Raw genomic sequence first — 17789 nt, 5'->3', positions numbered from 1 at the left:
GAGTAAGCTACTTAGTAATAAAAAAAGGATTACAAGAGTTTTTTTATACATCTAAAATTTAAGAGCAAGGCAAGAGTGGACGTTGGACCGATGGAAAATGATGCTGGAGAAGTCATAATGGGGAAACAAAGAAATGACAGAAGAACTGAATCAGTACTTTCCTGTCAGTTTTCACAGTGGAAGACATCAGCAGGACTTCAAGAGAGTCAAAGGAAGAGGAGAAAAGGAAGCTGAAAGGTCTGAAGGTAGATAAATTACCTGGACCCTAGAGGTCTGAAGGAGATAGCTGAGGAGATTGTAGAGGCATTTGTGATGATCTTTCAAAAGTCACTGGAGTCAGTGAGGGTCCCAGATAATTGGAAAATGACTGACGTAGCACTCCTGTTTAAGAAGGCAGGGAGGTAGAAGAGAGGAAACTATGAGCTCGTTAACCTGACCTTGGTCACTCTTAAGATTTTAGAGTCCATTGTTAAAGATGAGATTGCTGAGTATTTGGAAGTTCATGGTAAAATAGGACTGAGTCAGTGTGGCTTCATCAAGGGGTAGTCATGCCTGACAAATTCATAAGAATTTGTTGAGGAGGTAATGAGCAAGTTGGACAAAGAGAGCCAGTGGACATGGTCTATTTGGATTTACAGAAGGCCTTTGACAGGATACTGCTAAATAACATTAGAGCTCATGGTGTTTGGTGCAAGGTACTGGCATGGACAAAGAATTCTAACTGGCAGAAGACAGAAAGCAAGGATAAAAGGGTCTTTTTCAGGATGGCAGCCAGTGACTAGTGGTGTTCCACAAGTGTCAGCATTAGGACCTCAACTATTGTGGCGGCACAGTGGCTCAGTGGTTAGCACTGAGCACTGATTCTTCCCGGGTCTGCATGGGTTTCCTTCGGGTGCTCCAAAGATGTGCAGGTCAGCTGAATTGGCCATGCTAAATTGCCCGTAGTATTAAGTGCATTAGTCAGGCGTAAATGTAGGGGAATGGGTCTGGGTGGGTTACTCTTCGGAGGGTCGGTATGGACTTGTTGGGCCAAAGGGCCTATTTCCACACTGTAGGGAACCTAATCTAATCGTTCACATCATACATTCACAATCTGGATGAAGGAACTTAGCATTGTTGCTAAGTTTGCAAATGACACAAAAATAAGTGAGGGACAAGTGGTGTTGAGGAAGTAGGGAGGCTACAGAAGGACTTGGACATGCTAGGTGAGGAGGAAAAGAATAGAAGTGTAGACTATTTTCTAATTGGGGAAAGGCTTTGGAGATCTGAACCACAAGGGGACTTGAGAGTTTTAGTTCAGAATTCTCTTAAGGTTAATATGTAGGTTCATTTGGTGGTTAGAAAGACAAATGCAATATTGGCATTCATTTCAAGAGGGCTAGAACACAAGATCAAAAATGTCCTGCTGAGGCTGTATAAGGCTCTGGTCAGGCCACATTTGGAATATTATGAGCAGTTTTGGGCCCTGGCAGGTGTTGAATAGTGCCAAAGGGAATTTTACAAGAATAATCAGAGAGATGAAAGGCTTATCATATGAGGAGAGGTTGAGGCCTCTGGGTCTGTACTCAATGCTGTTTAGAAGGATGAAGGGGGTGGGGGGGGATCTGATTAAAACTTGCAAAATACTGTGAGGCCTGGATAGAATTGATATGGAGGAAATGTTTCTAAAAAAATAGGAGAGTCTTTGGACCAGAGGGCACAGCTTCAGAGTGAAAGGACAACCCTTGAAGATTGAAATGAGATTTTCTTCACTGGCTAATCGGTGGAACTCATTGCTGAAAGGAGTTGTGGAATTCAAGTCATATCAGCCATGATCGACTGCTGGAGCAGAACCAATAGGCCAAATGGCCTAATTCTGCTCCTATAACTTCTGGTTATGCTGATCCTGTATAAATTTCTAGTTAGAGTACTTATTCAGTTCTGCTTATGATGCTTTACAAAGAATATGAGAGCCTTTGAGTATGTGCAAGAATGATTCCAGAATTGAAGGACTTCAGTTACAAGGTTAGGGTTAAGGTTAATTTGAAGACGTTTGGAGCAACGGAGTTTGGAGGAGTTTTGGGAGAGATGTATAGGATTATAGCAGGTTGAGGTAAGGTAGTCAAAGAAAAGGTGTTGTCATTAATCGATGGTATAAGAACAAAGGGAGAGAGATTTGTCAAGAAACGCAGGGGGAATGTGAGGAGAAACTATTTTTACACAGTGAATAGTGACGGCTTGAAATTTGCTGCCTTTAAGGGTCTTGAAAATGAAAATGATTAATTATTTCAAATATGATTGAATGGATATTTTTGTGAACTAAACTTACAGAGCTTTGGGGTTGGCACAATAGAATGGATTCGTGGTGCTGGAAGAGCACAGCAGTTCAGGCAGCATCCAACGAGCAGCGAAATCGACGTTTCGGGCAAAAGCTTTTGCTGCTAAAAAAAAATTGAAGGGCTTTTGCCCGAAACGTCGATTTTGCTGCTCGTTGGATGCTGCCTGAACTGCTGTGCTCTTCCAGCACCACTAATCCAGTATTTGCTTTCCAGCATCTGCAGTAATTGTTTTTACCACGATAGAATGGAGTTAACTGAATAGCTGTACAGAGAGCTGACATACACTCAAGGAGCTGAATGACTTCTTTCCATATGATAACAATGACATGAGTCAATAAAAGTTAAAAAGTTTTTTGAAATTAAATAAGACCTTGATTGAAACTAAACCTGACATAGACATTTACAGCTTTAGTCTCCTTAGCAAAGAAAGGAGATGTTTGCTTTCAAAGAATTACAATAAAATTTAACAGGCTGACTTATGGAAGGAGAGATTTGTCTCATGAGAAGGGATTGAACAGATTGCGCTTATATTACCTAGCATTTAGAAAAATAAGAAGTGTTCCAGTACAAACATATACATTCTTAAAATAATTTTTACAGGGTAGATATTGGGAAAATGATTGGGCTGACTAGGGAACATAGCACCAGTGAGCATAATCACAGAGTAAGAGGTTTGGACTGAACTAAAGAGAAATGTCTTCACTTGGTTTGGATATGACGATGTTGGGCTGGGATGTACAAAGTTAAAAATCACACAACACAAGGTTATAGTCCAACAGGTTTATTTGCAAGCACTAACTTTTGGAGTGCTGCTCCTTCAACAAGCAATCACCTGATGAAGGAGCAGCACTCCGAAAGCTAGTGCTTCCAAATAAACCTGGTTGGACTACTACTTGATGATGTGTGATTTTTAACTTTCTTCACATGAAATTTTGAAATCCTTGGAAATCTCGACCCCAGAGAACTGAGAATGTTTATTTGTTGAATTGATTCAAGTAAGAAAGGTTTTTGAGTACAAAGGGAATTAAAGCATCTGAGTATGGTGCAAGAGGTGCAGCTGAGGAATGACGTCAGCCATGATGTAAATGAATAACAAATAGGCCAAATGGTGAAAGGCCTACACAACCTCCTATTTCATGTAATGCTTACCACCCACATCTCTTCAATTCCTTACATTCTACTTCCTACTGCACCTGCTCCAGAGAAAAGGTCTCAACATTGTCACTTAAAAGACGCACTTTCAAAGTAACAAATAAATCACCTTTACCTTTCTATTTCCCATGAAACTTCTGTAGTCATAAATTTACACAACTGCTTTCTCATCCTCCATTTTGACGCCTTTATCTCTAGCACAACTGTTACTCCTGATCATTCCTGCAGCATGTTCCACAACTTCTCTCCCAATAAGGAGGTGCAGATTTTACAACATCAGACAGAGGATTAGTTTAAATATCCATCACTAGGCATTGTTAGATTCATAATTCTCCCTCAGGTTTTACTTTCCTTTTGTCAAAGCTGCCTACTGCTGTATGGAACAAACTGTCTCTTTAAACACCTTTCCATAATTTCCTCTGCTACAGCTCTATTCCAGTTTCGAAGATTCCATACATTTCTTTCTCCTGATTGTAACCATTTAGTTAATTACCATTGAAACCCCTCTCGTTTTGTTTAACAAACAAATTGCACTCTGGCATATGATGCTGTAGATCTTAACTCCTAGATATTTACTTTTTTTTTCCTAAGTCCACTCTGCGAAAGTTAATCTATTGACTCAGATGCTTATTCCACTACAAAATCTCATTCATGCTAAATTGCTGACTACCCAGTTCCCTTTCTTTGCCCCATGCTGGCTGATATTGCAACTGGTCCCAATTATCTCCCTAACAAAGATATCCTTCCTTTTAAAAGTACCATCATTCTGCTCATTCTCAACAACTTGTTCACAACTATGTTGTAATTATAGCATCTGAAACATGTATTTCTGCACAGAGTCCTTGATTATATTGTAACCTCTCAAGTACTTCCCTGTCTGATCTGTAATGTCATGTTCATGTTTCCATTTCTCCAGTTTTCTGTTCTTGCCACAGAATGGAATCAGCTCTAAACGTAGTCACAAATGACATTTTTCATGTAGCCACGCTGCATTTATTTCCCTGCACTGAAATCAGTGGAGCATAAAATTGAAAGAGGTGTATAATTATGTTTGTTTTTTTTAATCTTAAATAACTTCGCAGTTTATGAACCTCTTGTGAATCAGATCTCCATTTTAACATTTTCCCAAATAGTGACAGTTCTGTTATTTTGAGGAGTTTCATGAGAATATGAATGGCACCTATTTTTGTCTGGCAACTATCAGTTTACCAATGAGGCCTTTTTTATATCAAGATCTCATGGCATATAGAAGATCCCAGCCCAATTTTGACATACATCTCACACAATTTGTGGCGACCAGAACTGGATGCATTGCTTCAGTTAATGCCGGAGCAATACTCTATCCATGTTTAACATAACTTCTTTGTTTTGATATTCTGTACCCCTATTAATAATACCTCACATACTGTATGTTTTACTAACCATTCTTTCTAACATCCTGCGATCTTTAGTGATTTATGCACATTTACATGCAGGTCCTCTCTGCTCTTGTAGCCCTTTTTGATTTGTATGCAATATGTTATATTGTCTTTCTGTGTTCTTTCTACCAAAATAAATCACTTCACATTTATCTGCATTAAATTTTATCTGCCACTGTCTGCCCAAGCTGTTTATGTCTTTCTGGCACTCTATGCTATCTTTCGCAGTTTCCAGTACTTGCAAGCTTTGTATCATCTGAAAATTTTGAAACTGTGCCCCGTCCAGCAAGGTCCACATCACTAATATAAATCAAGGAGAGCAAGAGTCCCAGCAACAGCTTCTGAAAATCTCCACTTCAAACTCTACCCCACCCCGATCCATTAATCCATATTCTCCTTTTCCTGTCACTCAACCAATTTCTATTAATTTTGCTACTATCCCTTTTATAACATGAGCTGTAATTTGATCACATGTTGTGTGGCATTTTAACAAATACGTTGAGGAAATCAATGTGTGCTACATTGACAACTTTTACCAATTACCTTCCCACCGATAGTTCCCTGAGCATATTTAAATGAGGCCTGGAAAGGAAAATGGTTAAGGACACTCTCTGGTGCTATCAGGTGAGCACTGCAATTGATCAGCCTACTCCTTGGCCAGTGTGTATTGTATATGAAAATGAGCCCTTTTACTGAGTTGCTGTAAACTTGATTTGGATGCTGGTGAAGGATAGCATTATATTTATGTATCATTTGTTACTTTCCCACTGTTAAAATAATATTGTTAAAATAATATATGTTCCTGATCAAGTGACACTTTTTTTTATTCATGGGATGTGTGTAGCACTGGCTAAACCAGAATTTATTGCCCATTGCAGTTAAGAGTCAACCACTCTCATTGGGGTCTGGAGTAACCTGGAGGCCAGTCCAGGATGGCAGATTTCCTTCTCTGAAAGACATTAGTAAGCCTGATGGGTTTTTAACAACAACTAACAGTGGCTATAGGGTCACCAATAGTCACCAATATTCCTTCTTTTTATGGAGTTCAGTTTTCACTGTCTACGATGGTGAGGTTTGAATCTCTATCCTCCAAACATTAGTCTCCAAAGGCACTGCCACTGCCTCTGCTTAATGTTTGTAGATTTAGGAATGATTCCATCCCAGAGAATCATTGACTGGGAAAACCAACTTACACTTCAGACTTAGAATAGATGAGAAGATTCTGGGCAGGAACTTTGGACCATCCCAGGCAAGAAGAAACCTTATCCTTTCTGAAACTTACACAATTCTTTTTATGATCCTATCAACCATTGGGATCTAAATTTCCCAAATCACTGATCCTTTTTACAACAAACTTTGAGGTACACTGTGATGTTATCCTGCAACTTGTGCAAACATCTAGATAGTCGGATATTAAGACAAGATCATACGTTGTGGTGTTGCCTGTGTAGTGGAAGAACTGGCCATCACTTCCGAGTGATATGTATTTGTGGTAAATGGTTCATTGGTCAAATATCACAGGGCTATCAATGGGCATGGAACAATGTACCAACCAATGTTAGGTTTTTCAAACAAATGAAGAAAATTGAATATTAGATTACATTACAGTGTGGAAACAGGTCCTTCGGCCCAACAAGTCCACACCGACCCGCCGAAGCGCAACCCACCCATACCCCTACATTTATCCCTCAGCTAACACTACAGGCAATTTAGCATGGCTAATTCACCTGGCCTGCACATCTTTGTGACTGTGCAAGGAAACCGGAGCACCCGGAGGAAACCCACGCAGACATGGGGAGAACGTGCAAACTCCACACAGTCAGCCGCCTGAGGCGGGAATTGAACCCGGGTCTCCAGTGCTGTGAGGCAACAGTGCTAACCACTGTGCCACCGTGCCACCCATTAATCTTACATAAAATTACCATCAAACAGAATTCAGTGTTTCAATTTGCATCTTTGCCTTCTCATATTAAGCAGGTATTGTTATGTATAATATATCCAATGTAAGTTTCTTACTTTTGAATATTATGTTGGGGTGTGGACTGTTTTTCTCATTTGGCTAACTGGCTAGTGTATGGTTTAGATTAGTACCGACAATGCCGGTTCAATTCCTGTTCCATCTGAGATAGCCTTGGGACCTGCCTGCTGGCCCTGGCCCTGTGAATGGAAGGCAGTGTCAAACCACTCTTGACAAAAACATGATGAAATAGCAACAAACAATAAGCTAAGGACCCGCCTCTGACCAGACTACACCTAAAGATGAATGGTTATTACATGCAGATATGCACTAAAGTAGAAAACAGTGAAATAAACCAGCATTATTACTGACACAGACATGTTTTGTTGCATCTTTTTCTATATTCAGTCCTTGCTATGCATGAGAATGTGCTCAGGTGTCCAACCCCAGGCTGTACAGGAAGAGGGCATGTGAATAGCAATCGTAATTCCCACCGAAGGTAAGCCATATTACTTAGTGTACTTAATTTGCAGTGAGATGTCAGATAATTAACGAAGTTATTTCATTCTATTGTTTAACTCATTTTAGAAATGTTTGTTTAAAAGTTGTCCTATTTAACTAAGAGCTCTAAGTGTGTTTTGGCATCCACAATCCAAACATTGACAAAAATTGTATCGCGACCAAACTCTCAGTTTTCCAAAATCATTATGAATGAACTTGATAAAAGGAGTACAATTGGTATTCTTTTTGTGAGGTTGGAACTGATGGAGACATTGGGAAAAATGTGGGAAAAAATATTTTCTGTTCAGAGCAGTCACTTAAAACATTACCCTAGGAACAGAAAATACCTTCTGATTAAAAAAAACTTTTAAGTTAGATTCCTCTGAAGACCATCATTTGTGACTTCTACCTCTTGTCAGTCATTTCAATACTGTGAGGGGGATTACATGTCCCATAGAAGATGCTACACTCACTGGTAAATCCTTTAAATATTCCTCTGATACTTTAATAAAAAAAGGTGCATCAGAAAAATCAAAGGCAGAAGTTAGTCATTTCATCATCCATGCTAGGATGCTACGACCTGGCTTACTGCCTATTTAGGATATTCATGGCAGTCTCATAGCAATAGCCTTATCTCTGTAAGGAAGAAGAGTGAAGGGGATATAAGTTAGGGTTTGCCATATCTGTTGCTATTATTTGCATGTAGCCTATGGGGGAAGTGTAACCATAAGTAACTACAGAAGCAAAATTAAACTTGGGATGGAAGATGTCGATAGGTTGTGTCAGACAGATTTACCTACTGTTTTCACAGGATTCTGCACCGAAATTTAGTTAAATCAATGAGTGAACTTGACATGGATGGTCTCCTGCTCATCCAACCTAAGCTCGGCACACAAGCTGTGGAAGAACATTTAAACTGCTTTTATTTGGCACATCTGTCAAAGTAATGACAGCCAAACTGAAGAACCATTGTGAAATTTACCTCGATGTGGCAATTTAGTTCTTCTAACAGTACAAGTTAATGATCAACAGAACAATCAGTTTAGCACATTGTTCTGATGCTAAAAATGCTTCCCTCATATTTTATTAATTAGTCAATAACTAATTTATTGCATTTAGCTATTCACTTGTGATTTTTACCTTTTCATTCTTGTAGATCAGGCAAAAGCTGTTGAAAAGGAAGCTTTCCAAATTGTTCATGCTCATCACAGTTCTAGTCTTGGTTACGCATATATCTTATTGTGCCTATGTCAAAACACCTTTGATTCAAGGATTTGAGCTTTTTGATATATATCAAAAAAAGTTCCCTTTGGCAATACAAGTACTTGAAGACCAAGCTGTGAGCAGAATTTGTGATAAAAGGAGAAAATTGTGAGAAGACTCTGGCCTAAACAAATGTGCTATTCAGCACCCTGGAGAGGGAGACAGCCTCACAGTGGGCAAGAGCCTTTGGCAAGGATGGATTAGAAAGATGAGAACATTGATTAAACAGTTGGCGATGAGTAATCATGATACACAACATTCAAATTGGATGTCTATGATATCAGAATGGCTAGCACAATCAAGATGGGTGTGCAATTCATGCCAGGCAGTAAAAACTGTACTCAGATGGATTTCTGCTTAGATTATTTTGCAGACTTTGGAAATTTATAATATGGTGAGATTATTACCGCCACGGAGTTCGTTTCTCAGATGACTCATTTGTTCATGCACGACTCTTAAACCCCACATGCCTAAAATAACAAGTCATTTTCAAAGATTGCATATTGTTCAACTTCAAGAATTCTTGATCTATGTCAATGAGAAATATATTATGCCCTTATATGTACACATTTCATCTACACCTGAGCTCAATATTAGAGAATGAATAATAACTTAAATCACAACAAATCTTAAAATTAAATGGTCATGCATTTTCATGCACAAGCAAACAAATAACATAAAGAAAGGGCCCTTTGAATAATCATCCCAATAGCTCTAACAAATAACATAAGACAGAAAATCCCCAATCTACTCAATAGCTATTTGATCTTCAGGGAAAGAGAAATAATAGGTTACAAAAAAAGGAGGACAAGCTTAGAATAGATAAAAATGACACTTGCAACAATTCGTTATGTTTAAGCAAAAGTGAGGACTGCAGATGCTGGAGATCAGAGTCGAGAGTGTGTTGCTGGAAAAGCACAGCAGGTCAGGCAGCATTCGAGGAGCAGAAGAATCAACGTTTCGGACATAAGCCCTTCATCAGGAATGATGATGAAGGGTTGATAAAGGGCTCATGCCCGAAATGTCCTTGGATGCTGTGTGACCTGCTGTGCTTTTCCAGCACCACACTCTCAATTTTGTTATGTTTATTCCAATAACCCTCTTTCCTTTCTGATGAATTTTTAGAAGTTTTATTTTCTTGCTATGACTTCTAACTCATTTGTTGATTTATTCTTAGTCACATTTGGTCAGTCACAGCTTGTTGATTTTCAATATCAAATATTCTACATGTTTAACATTAAACTGTCAAGGTGCTTACAATTGCAAGTTATATATCTGATTCCTGGTCAAAGCTGTTTGAAATTCCACACCATCTTCAACTTTTCATTTCCAAGTTATTCATTTTTGTATTTGGCTGTGTTAAATTTCCTGAGAAAAATAAATTTCTTGTTCTCAGATAATCTATCTGAGATTTGTACATTATCTAAAACACATCAATGCCAACTTGTAGCTTTACCTTACCACACCTCTTGCAAACCCACCATTGCATCTAATTTATCTGGCTACTTGTCCAAAATCTAGTATTAGATAAGCACAATTCCTGCATTTAGATATTAAGAAGATTGAAACTATTGGCCCAAATCTTCTGATTAGGGCTTGAATCATTGTTTCCAGCATAGATAAGTTAAGGAAAGGTTGCACCGTTAACTTATTTGTGATTTTTCTGGGCTTGTGTTCTGTGGAGGGTCCTGTAGAAGCCTCAAAGCACAGGAATCCTTCAATAGAACAATGTAAGAAACCTTTGTGCAAACCCTCCTACAATAGTAGCAACCTTATTCCAGTAGTAACCACAATTTAAATGTACAGGGTCTGTTAGAAAGAGTACAAGAGAAAAGTGTAAGATACGTAGGTGAAGATGTAAGGTGGGTATGTGGGTAGGGTGTGATGTAGCTGGATGTGGGGTTAGAGGGGCAGATGGGTGAATGGGTAGGGTGACAGGTAGGGGAGGAGGTAGTCAGGTTAGGGGATGTTGTTCAGGAATGGGGGTTGCTGTCAGGTCAGTACGAGGAAGCAGTAGGGTCAGGTAGGAGGCTTCTCAGGGGAGTATTTTGGTTGGGAGGGTACTTGATTCATAGGGACTAGTCAAGTCTAGTTGAGAATTTCATCAGGTGAACCAGGCTGTGTAGTTGAGTCAAGTTGGAGGTGTGGTCAGTCATGTCGAATTATATGGTCGAGTGGGATCATGGAGGTCATCCGGGAAGGAAATGGGGGTTCCAGCGGAGAATAATAGGTAGACAGTTGTGTAGTTACCAAACATTTAGAACTGGTAGTAAATCCTTTAGCTCTTCCTAGGTAACTATCCTGACAAGTAAGTTGGAATCCTCTGAGGTCTCTGACTCTAGCTCACAGATAGAGATGTTTTTGGAAACTACCAGATCGAAGGTGCTGGAAGTTTAAACTTCCCAGATAATTTCCACAAAGTCAGTGTGTCAAGTCTTCATCAAGATTTCAAGAATAATTCCATTTTTTCAGAAGTGAAGGAGTAGGAAACCGGAATGCTATCGACCAATTAGTTGTGGGAAGTCACAACTATTTAATCATCAAAGTCATAGTGAGGAGAGTGATGTGATCAAAACTTGGCAATGTAGATTTACTAATGCCGGATTGGTAAATTAAATATTTCGAACTGGTCACCAGCTTAATGGAAAGGGGCTGTACATGTTTATTGTATATATGGATAGAATTCTTTTGACAAGATTGCATAGAAGACATTGTTAGCAAGAATTTGGGTGGGCTTGTGATGTGTGTCCATCTCAAAGTGTTGACAGTAATGGTCAATGGATACTTCTTAGATTCAAGGAAGAGAGTATTGGAGTTCTCCATGTATTGGGACCTTTGGTTTTCTTGATATGTGTTAATGATCTAGATTTTGGTTTGTAGGAGGCAATTTCAAAGTTTGCAGATGACACAAAACTTGGAAGAGTTGTAAACTGTGAGGAGTTCTTCAAAAGGACATAGACAAGTTGGTGGAGTGGGCAGATAGGTGACAGATAATGTTAAATGTACAGAAGCATGAGAGGATGCACTTTGGTAGGAAGAACATTAAGAGACAATACAAAATGGGGAATACAATTCGAAAGGGGTGCAGGAGTTGGGAGAGATGAGTGTACATGTGCAAAGATCATTGAAGATGGCACAACAGGTGGAGAAAGCATTTAATAAAGATTACAGAGAACTCTGCTTTATTAGTTGGGGTGATGAGTCCAAGAACAAGGAGGTGATATTGTACACTTTAGACCTCGCTGGAGTGTTTCGTATAGTCGATAGTACCATGTTGTAAGAAAGATGTGAATGCATTGAAGAGAGTACAAAAGTGATTTACAAGAATGGTTCCAGGAATGAGAAATTTCAGTTATGAAGATAGATTGAAGAATTTAGGATTGTTTTCCTTGAAGAGAAGAAGGATGACAGGAGATTTGATAGAGGTTCTCAAAGTTAAAGTAGGCTGGATATATTAGATAAGGAGAAGGAGTTCCCAATCTCAAATTGAACATGCGGGCATTGATTTAAAGTGATGTGCCAAAGAATCACAAGAGGGATGTGAGAAAAATAAACTTTCACACACTGAGCAGTTAGGTTATGAAATGCAGTGCCTATAAATGTAATGAAGGTAAGTTCAATTGAGGCGTTAGAGAGGGTCTGGATGATTATTTTGGATAGAAATAGCATGCAAGGATATGAAGATTGGCACTAATGATGCTTGTTGAAAACCCAGTGCAGGCACAAAGGGCCAAAATGACATTCTTCTACGTTTGTATGATTCTGTAATCTACAGCTTTTCAATACCCCCACCCCGGGTCTGTTTTTTTTTGGACTGTGGTTGAAATTTTCCTATTTTCAGTTAAAACATTTTGTTGAGCAAGATTCACAGTATTCAGACTGTCATGGCTTGAGCAACTTTTCTGATGCAGTCTTTTGCTCTACACTACACCTGATTAACTATCCAACCAGGCTCTTGCACCCCTTTCTTAGGAAATCACATGGCTGGAGAGGCAGAACTGCTTGCCCTTGTCAGAACTTTCTTGTATTCATCTGGCACTATATTTAAAGACAAGGTCAACATTGTTTCAAAAGCTGCATTCCTGGAACTGGCCCTCACTATTGCGGTGCTCAAATCTCATCATTCAACACATGGCTTCAAAAACAGTGATTTGAGATGTTGGTGTACAGGGTAAGTGGAGATGAGAGCAGTCCTTTCCAACTGACTGCCCCAGAAGATTATGACATCAAGCACAGTCAACCTAGGTACAAAAGCAGTCTGGATCAGTGCTGTGTCCAACATGAAAAGGAAGTCCTGGCAGTCGAGGAACAAAAGTCAATGATATCCTGTGCTCTGCAAGCGTGAATGCCACCATTTTCCCTCTGCTGCCTCACAATCACACTGCCTCCATTCGTTTTAACTGTATTACTGCACACACCACTTACCAAAGCTCATGGATCATAACTTGCACTATTTCATGCATCATATCCACTGAACAACTCTTATCCATCTTATCCATCTCATCCTCCCATTTGCTTCTTATTCACTCAATGGGGGCACCTCACCACCTCTCCTGCTCACACATCTCCATTAACTATAATTGCATCCACTTCCATCATTCATCTCGTTGTAGGAAACATTGGCCTATAACTGGTTTGAGACATCCAAGACCCAGAGGTTAGAGGAGGGCAGGGTTGATGGACATCATTCGGCACGGTGGCTCAGTGGTTAGCACTGCTGCCTCACAGCACCAGGGTCCCAGGTTCGATTCTAACCTTGGAAAACTGTCTGTGTGGAGTTTGCACATTCTTCCCGTGTCTGCGTGGATTTCCTCTGGGTTCTCCAGTTTCCTCCCATAGTCCAAAGATGTGCAGGTCAGGTGAATTGGCCATGTTAAATTGTCCATAATGTTAGGTGCATTAGTCAGGGGGAAATGGGTCTTCGGAGGGTAGGTGTGGACTTGTTGGGCCGAAGGGCTTGTTTCCACACTGTAGGGAATCTAATCACTCCCTAATTGGAGAAGTTCTAGCCCAGGAATGAGCATGAGCAATCTTGGGGCATGGAGAGATGTCAATGGCCAATCAGCCCAGTGGGCTTAAATATTCTATGCTGTATTCTTCTCCCAGGCCTACTATCAAACCTAACTCATTATTCATCTGTTTGAGCTTTTATCTCTCTTTAACAACTAATTCCCTCACTTTTCTTGTGCAGATAGCAACAGCACCCAGTGAACAGGTACAAAGAGGTGAGCTGCTGAGTTGCTCAGCTCCTCCTTCTCCTTGGAGGAGGAAGCCACTGTACTGTCAAAGGATGTATTAACAATATTTTAACCTGCACTCTCCACTGGTGTGGGACTTGCAGCTCGATAAGCCCACTTTCTAGGTTAGACTTGGTAGCATAGTTGGTGACATGTCCCCACAGCATGTTGAGGAATAAATGCACAGGTCTCCCACACTCAGAAGACTGCTAAAGATCAGTCCCAAGCTGAAAATGAGCTCCTAATCCCAACCATTAATGATTTTGACAAAATGTGTGGACAAAGGTATGAAAGTTAATCATATTTGTCAGAGACACTCAGTAACTTGGATAGAAGAGTCCATCAAAGTTATGAGCACAGTGCTGCCTCCAGCATTCATTCATCTGCTGACTCCCTGGATGGGTTTACAAACGGCATGGAGACCCAGGTCCAGTACAGTCTGTGCATGGAGATATACGTATGGACAAATTTATCATCACACTAGCCATTGGTGTTCAGCATCCAAAGCAAGGCAAGGCAGGCACAAGGCACTTCAGGTTCTCCTTCCTCTCAGAGAGATAGAATAGTTCAAACAGGCACCCAAAGAGGAGAAGGGACAGACAGACTTCCCAAAAGCTTCTTTTTGAAATAATTGTACGGTATTCAGCCCCTCTACCTCCTCCCTGTCTGTAAACCCAAACCACGAGGAATTCAAGCCAAGGAGGATGAGCCTGCTTTTAGGTAGGAGACTGTCCACACCCCTTTCCACCTTCCACAAAGACTGTTCTCTCCGCGACTACCTGGTCAGGTCCACACCCCCCTACAACACATCCTTCCATCCTGGCACTTTCCCCTGCCACCGCAGGAACTGTAAAACCTGCGCCCACACCTCCTCCCTCACCTCTATCCAAGGCCCTAAAGGAGCCTTCCACATCCATCAAAGTTTTACTTGCACATCCACTAATATCATTTATTGTATCCGTTGCTCCCGATGCGGTCTCCTCTACATTGGGGAGACTGGACGCCTCCTAGCAGAGCGCTTTGGGGAACATCTCTGGGATACCCGCACCAATCAACCACACCGCCCCGTGGCCCAACATTTCAACTCCCCCTCCCACTCTGCCGAGGACATGGAGGTCCTGGGCCTCCTTCACCGCCGCTCCCTCACCATCAGACGCCTGGAGGAAGAATGCCTCATCTTTCGCCTCGGAACACTTCAACCCCAGGGCATCAATGTGGACTTCAACAGTTTCCTCATTTCCCCTTCCCCCACCTCACCCTAGTTCCAAACTTCCAGCTCAGCACTGTCCCCATGACTTGTCCGGCCTTGTCCTACCTGCCTATCTCCTTTTCCACCTATCCACTCCACCCTCTCCTCCTTGACCTATCACCTTCATCTCCTCCCCCACTCGCCCATTGTACTCTATGCTACTTTCTCCCCACCCCCACCCTCCTCTAGCTTATCTCTCCACGCTTCAGGCTCACTGCCTTTATTCCTGATGAAGGGCTTTTGCTCGAAACATCGATTTCGAAGCTCCTTCGATGCTGCCTGAACTGCTGTGCTCTTCCAGCACCACTAATCCAGAATCTGGTTTCCAGTGTCTGCAGTCATTGTTTTTACCTAGGAGACTGTCAGCTGGTCTGGGGCCTCTAAGTCCAGAGGGCTACTGCCCAAGTCTCCCATATTATCAAAGCCAACCACGAAGCAAGCTGCCTCCACCCTGGCTGTGAAGGTTGGGCCTGTACCCAGCAGGAAGGAGAGGAGGACAAAAACTTACTGAGGTGCATAGGTTTCATGGGTAAAACAACATTGGAAATAATCTTGTACTTTTATGAATATATGTTCATTTGCATTGCTAAATTATGCTCTAGCATAATTTTCAGTGTTGGACCTTATTAAGTCATACCCATTTAAGAGATGAGCATTCTCTTCAGATGTCCCAAGGACGAAAGAAACTGCAATGACCAAACATCTCTCACAAGCTGGATTGCAGATAGCCTCAGACATCAGGGATCTTTGAGAAGGTAGCCAAGATGTTCTTTTTCATTTGTACAGCAATGAAACTAGATACCATCCGTGCTACACATGCTACAACACTAATACCCACCTTGTGAGAGAGAATGGAATCAGTGATGATCCTGCTTATCCCTATACGTCAGCTTTTCAAAAAAGTGCACTGCCATTGAAGGCTGATAGATGTATCATGTGTAGCTCACATGCTCATCCTCCACCATAGTGCATTGGTCTACTGAGAAAAGCTGCATAAAATGCTGCCTCTTTCAGATTCATTATCGTCCAATAGGATGTTCAAGAATTTCCGGACAAATTAGCAGTCTTCGCACACTCTAAATTGGCAAAATATTACTGATGATGATAGAGATAAAAGGATTCCGCAAGACTCCCCTCAACCTTCTATTCATCATGTGAGATTTTGCTACACAAATTCAGATATGATGCCCTGATGGGAGCCTTAGGAATTAGATTAGATTAGGTTAGACTACTTACAGTGTGGAAACTGTACTAACCTAAGCACCATGCACCATTAGGGCAAAATCTCATTCACTGCTACTTTTTCCCTGAACAATCAATGTGCCATATTACATGTATATAACATGACATATAATGGGCAAAATGGTGGCTCAGTGGATAGCACTGCTGCCTTACAGTACCAGGGAGCTGGGTTCAATTCCTGCCTCAGGCAACTGTCTGTGTGGAGTTTGCACATTTTTTCCATGTCTACATGGGTTTCCTCTGGGTGCTCCGGTTTCCTACCACAATCCAAAAATGTGCAGGTCAGGTGAATTGGCTAGGCTAAATTTCCCATAGTGGTAGGTGCATTAGTCAGGGGTAAATATTGGGAGTAGTCTGGGTGGATTACTCTTCGGAGGGTCGGTGTGGACTTGTTGGCCTGTTTCCATACTGTAGGGAATTGAATCTAATCTCATATAAATATTTTGAAGTGCAATCACCCAAAGGTATCAAAGATACAATCAAATGGATAGTGAAACAGTTCTTCAGCAATGTAAAAAAGTCCAAGGGTTGCAACAATAAGAAAGGTCCAACAGTTCTTTGCAATATTCAGGTGCCGCTTGCTATATTACCAACCAAATAATCATATAAAGGTACAAAAACAGAACCTTCGCTCACACGTCCATGCTGTCCAGCTATCCTAAATTAATCTAGTCCCATTTGAAAGAATTTGGCCCATATCTGTCGAACCCCTTCCTATTCATGTGCCCATCCAGATGCATTTTAAATGTAATTGTACCAGTCTCCTCCTCTTCCTCTGGCAGATCATTCCATATATGCACCACCCTCTGTGTGAAAACGTTGCCCCTTAGGTCCCTTTCATATCTTTCCCCTTTCACCCTAAACCTATGCCCTCTAGTTTTGGACTCCCCTGCCCAAGGAAAAAGACTGTGGCTATTCACCCTATCCATGCCTTGGTGATTTTATAGACTTATATAAGGTTTCCTCTCCGCCTCCGCCCCTCCAGGGAAAAGTTAAAAATCACACAACACCAGGTTACAGTCCAACAGGTTTCTTCGGAAGCACTAGCTTTTGGAGCATTGCACTTTCATCTGGTGGTTGTGGAGTGTAAGATCATAAGGCACAGAATTTATAGCAATAAATTCTATTGCTTTATTGTGATAAATTCTGTGTCTTATGATCTTATATCTCACAACGGAAGCTGAGGGGTGACCTTATAGAGATGTACAAAATCATGAGGGGCATGGATAGGATAAATAGACAAAGTCTTTTCCCTGGGGTCGGGGAGTCCAGAACCAGAGGGCATAGGTTTAGGGTGAGAGGGGAAAGATATAAAAGTGACCTAAGGGGCAACGTTTTCACATAGAGGGTGGGACGTGTATGGAATGAGGAAATGGTGGAGGCTGGTACAATTGCAACAACTAAAAAGCATCTGGATGGGTATATGAACAGGAAGGGTTTGGAGGGATATGG

General features: G+C 41.1%; 1 protein-coding gene across 1 annotated transcript in view; it reads left to right on the top strand.

The window, feature by feature from the left end:
* Window positions 1–17789, top strand: part of st18 (ST18 C2H2C-type zinc finger transcription factor) — a 427076-nt gene that overhangs the window by 296847 nt on the left and 112440 nt on the right. Inside the window, exon 10 of the mRNA XM_072570512.1 lies at window positions 7254–7344. Coding sequence (XP_072426613.1) covers window positions 7254–7344 — 91 coding nt within the window. The remainder of the gene's footprint in view (window positions 1–7253; window positions 7345–17789) is intronic.

The sequence above is a fragment of the Chiloscyllium punctatum genome, chromosome 5, assembly GCF_047496795.1.
Source record: "Chiloscyllium punctatum isolate Juve2018m chromosome 5, sChiPun1.3, whole genome shotgun sequence".
Lineage (NCBI taxonomy): Eukaryota > Metazoa > Chordata > Chondrichthyes > Orectolobiformes > Hemiscylliidae > Chiloscyllium > Chiloscyllium punctatum.
Note: the sequence above shows the minus strand (reverse complement) of the source record. Positions and strands in the feature narration are given on the sequence as shown.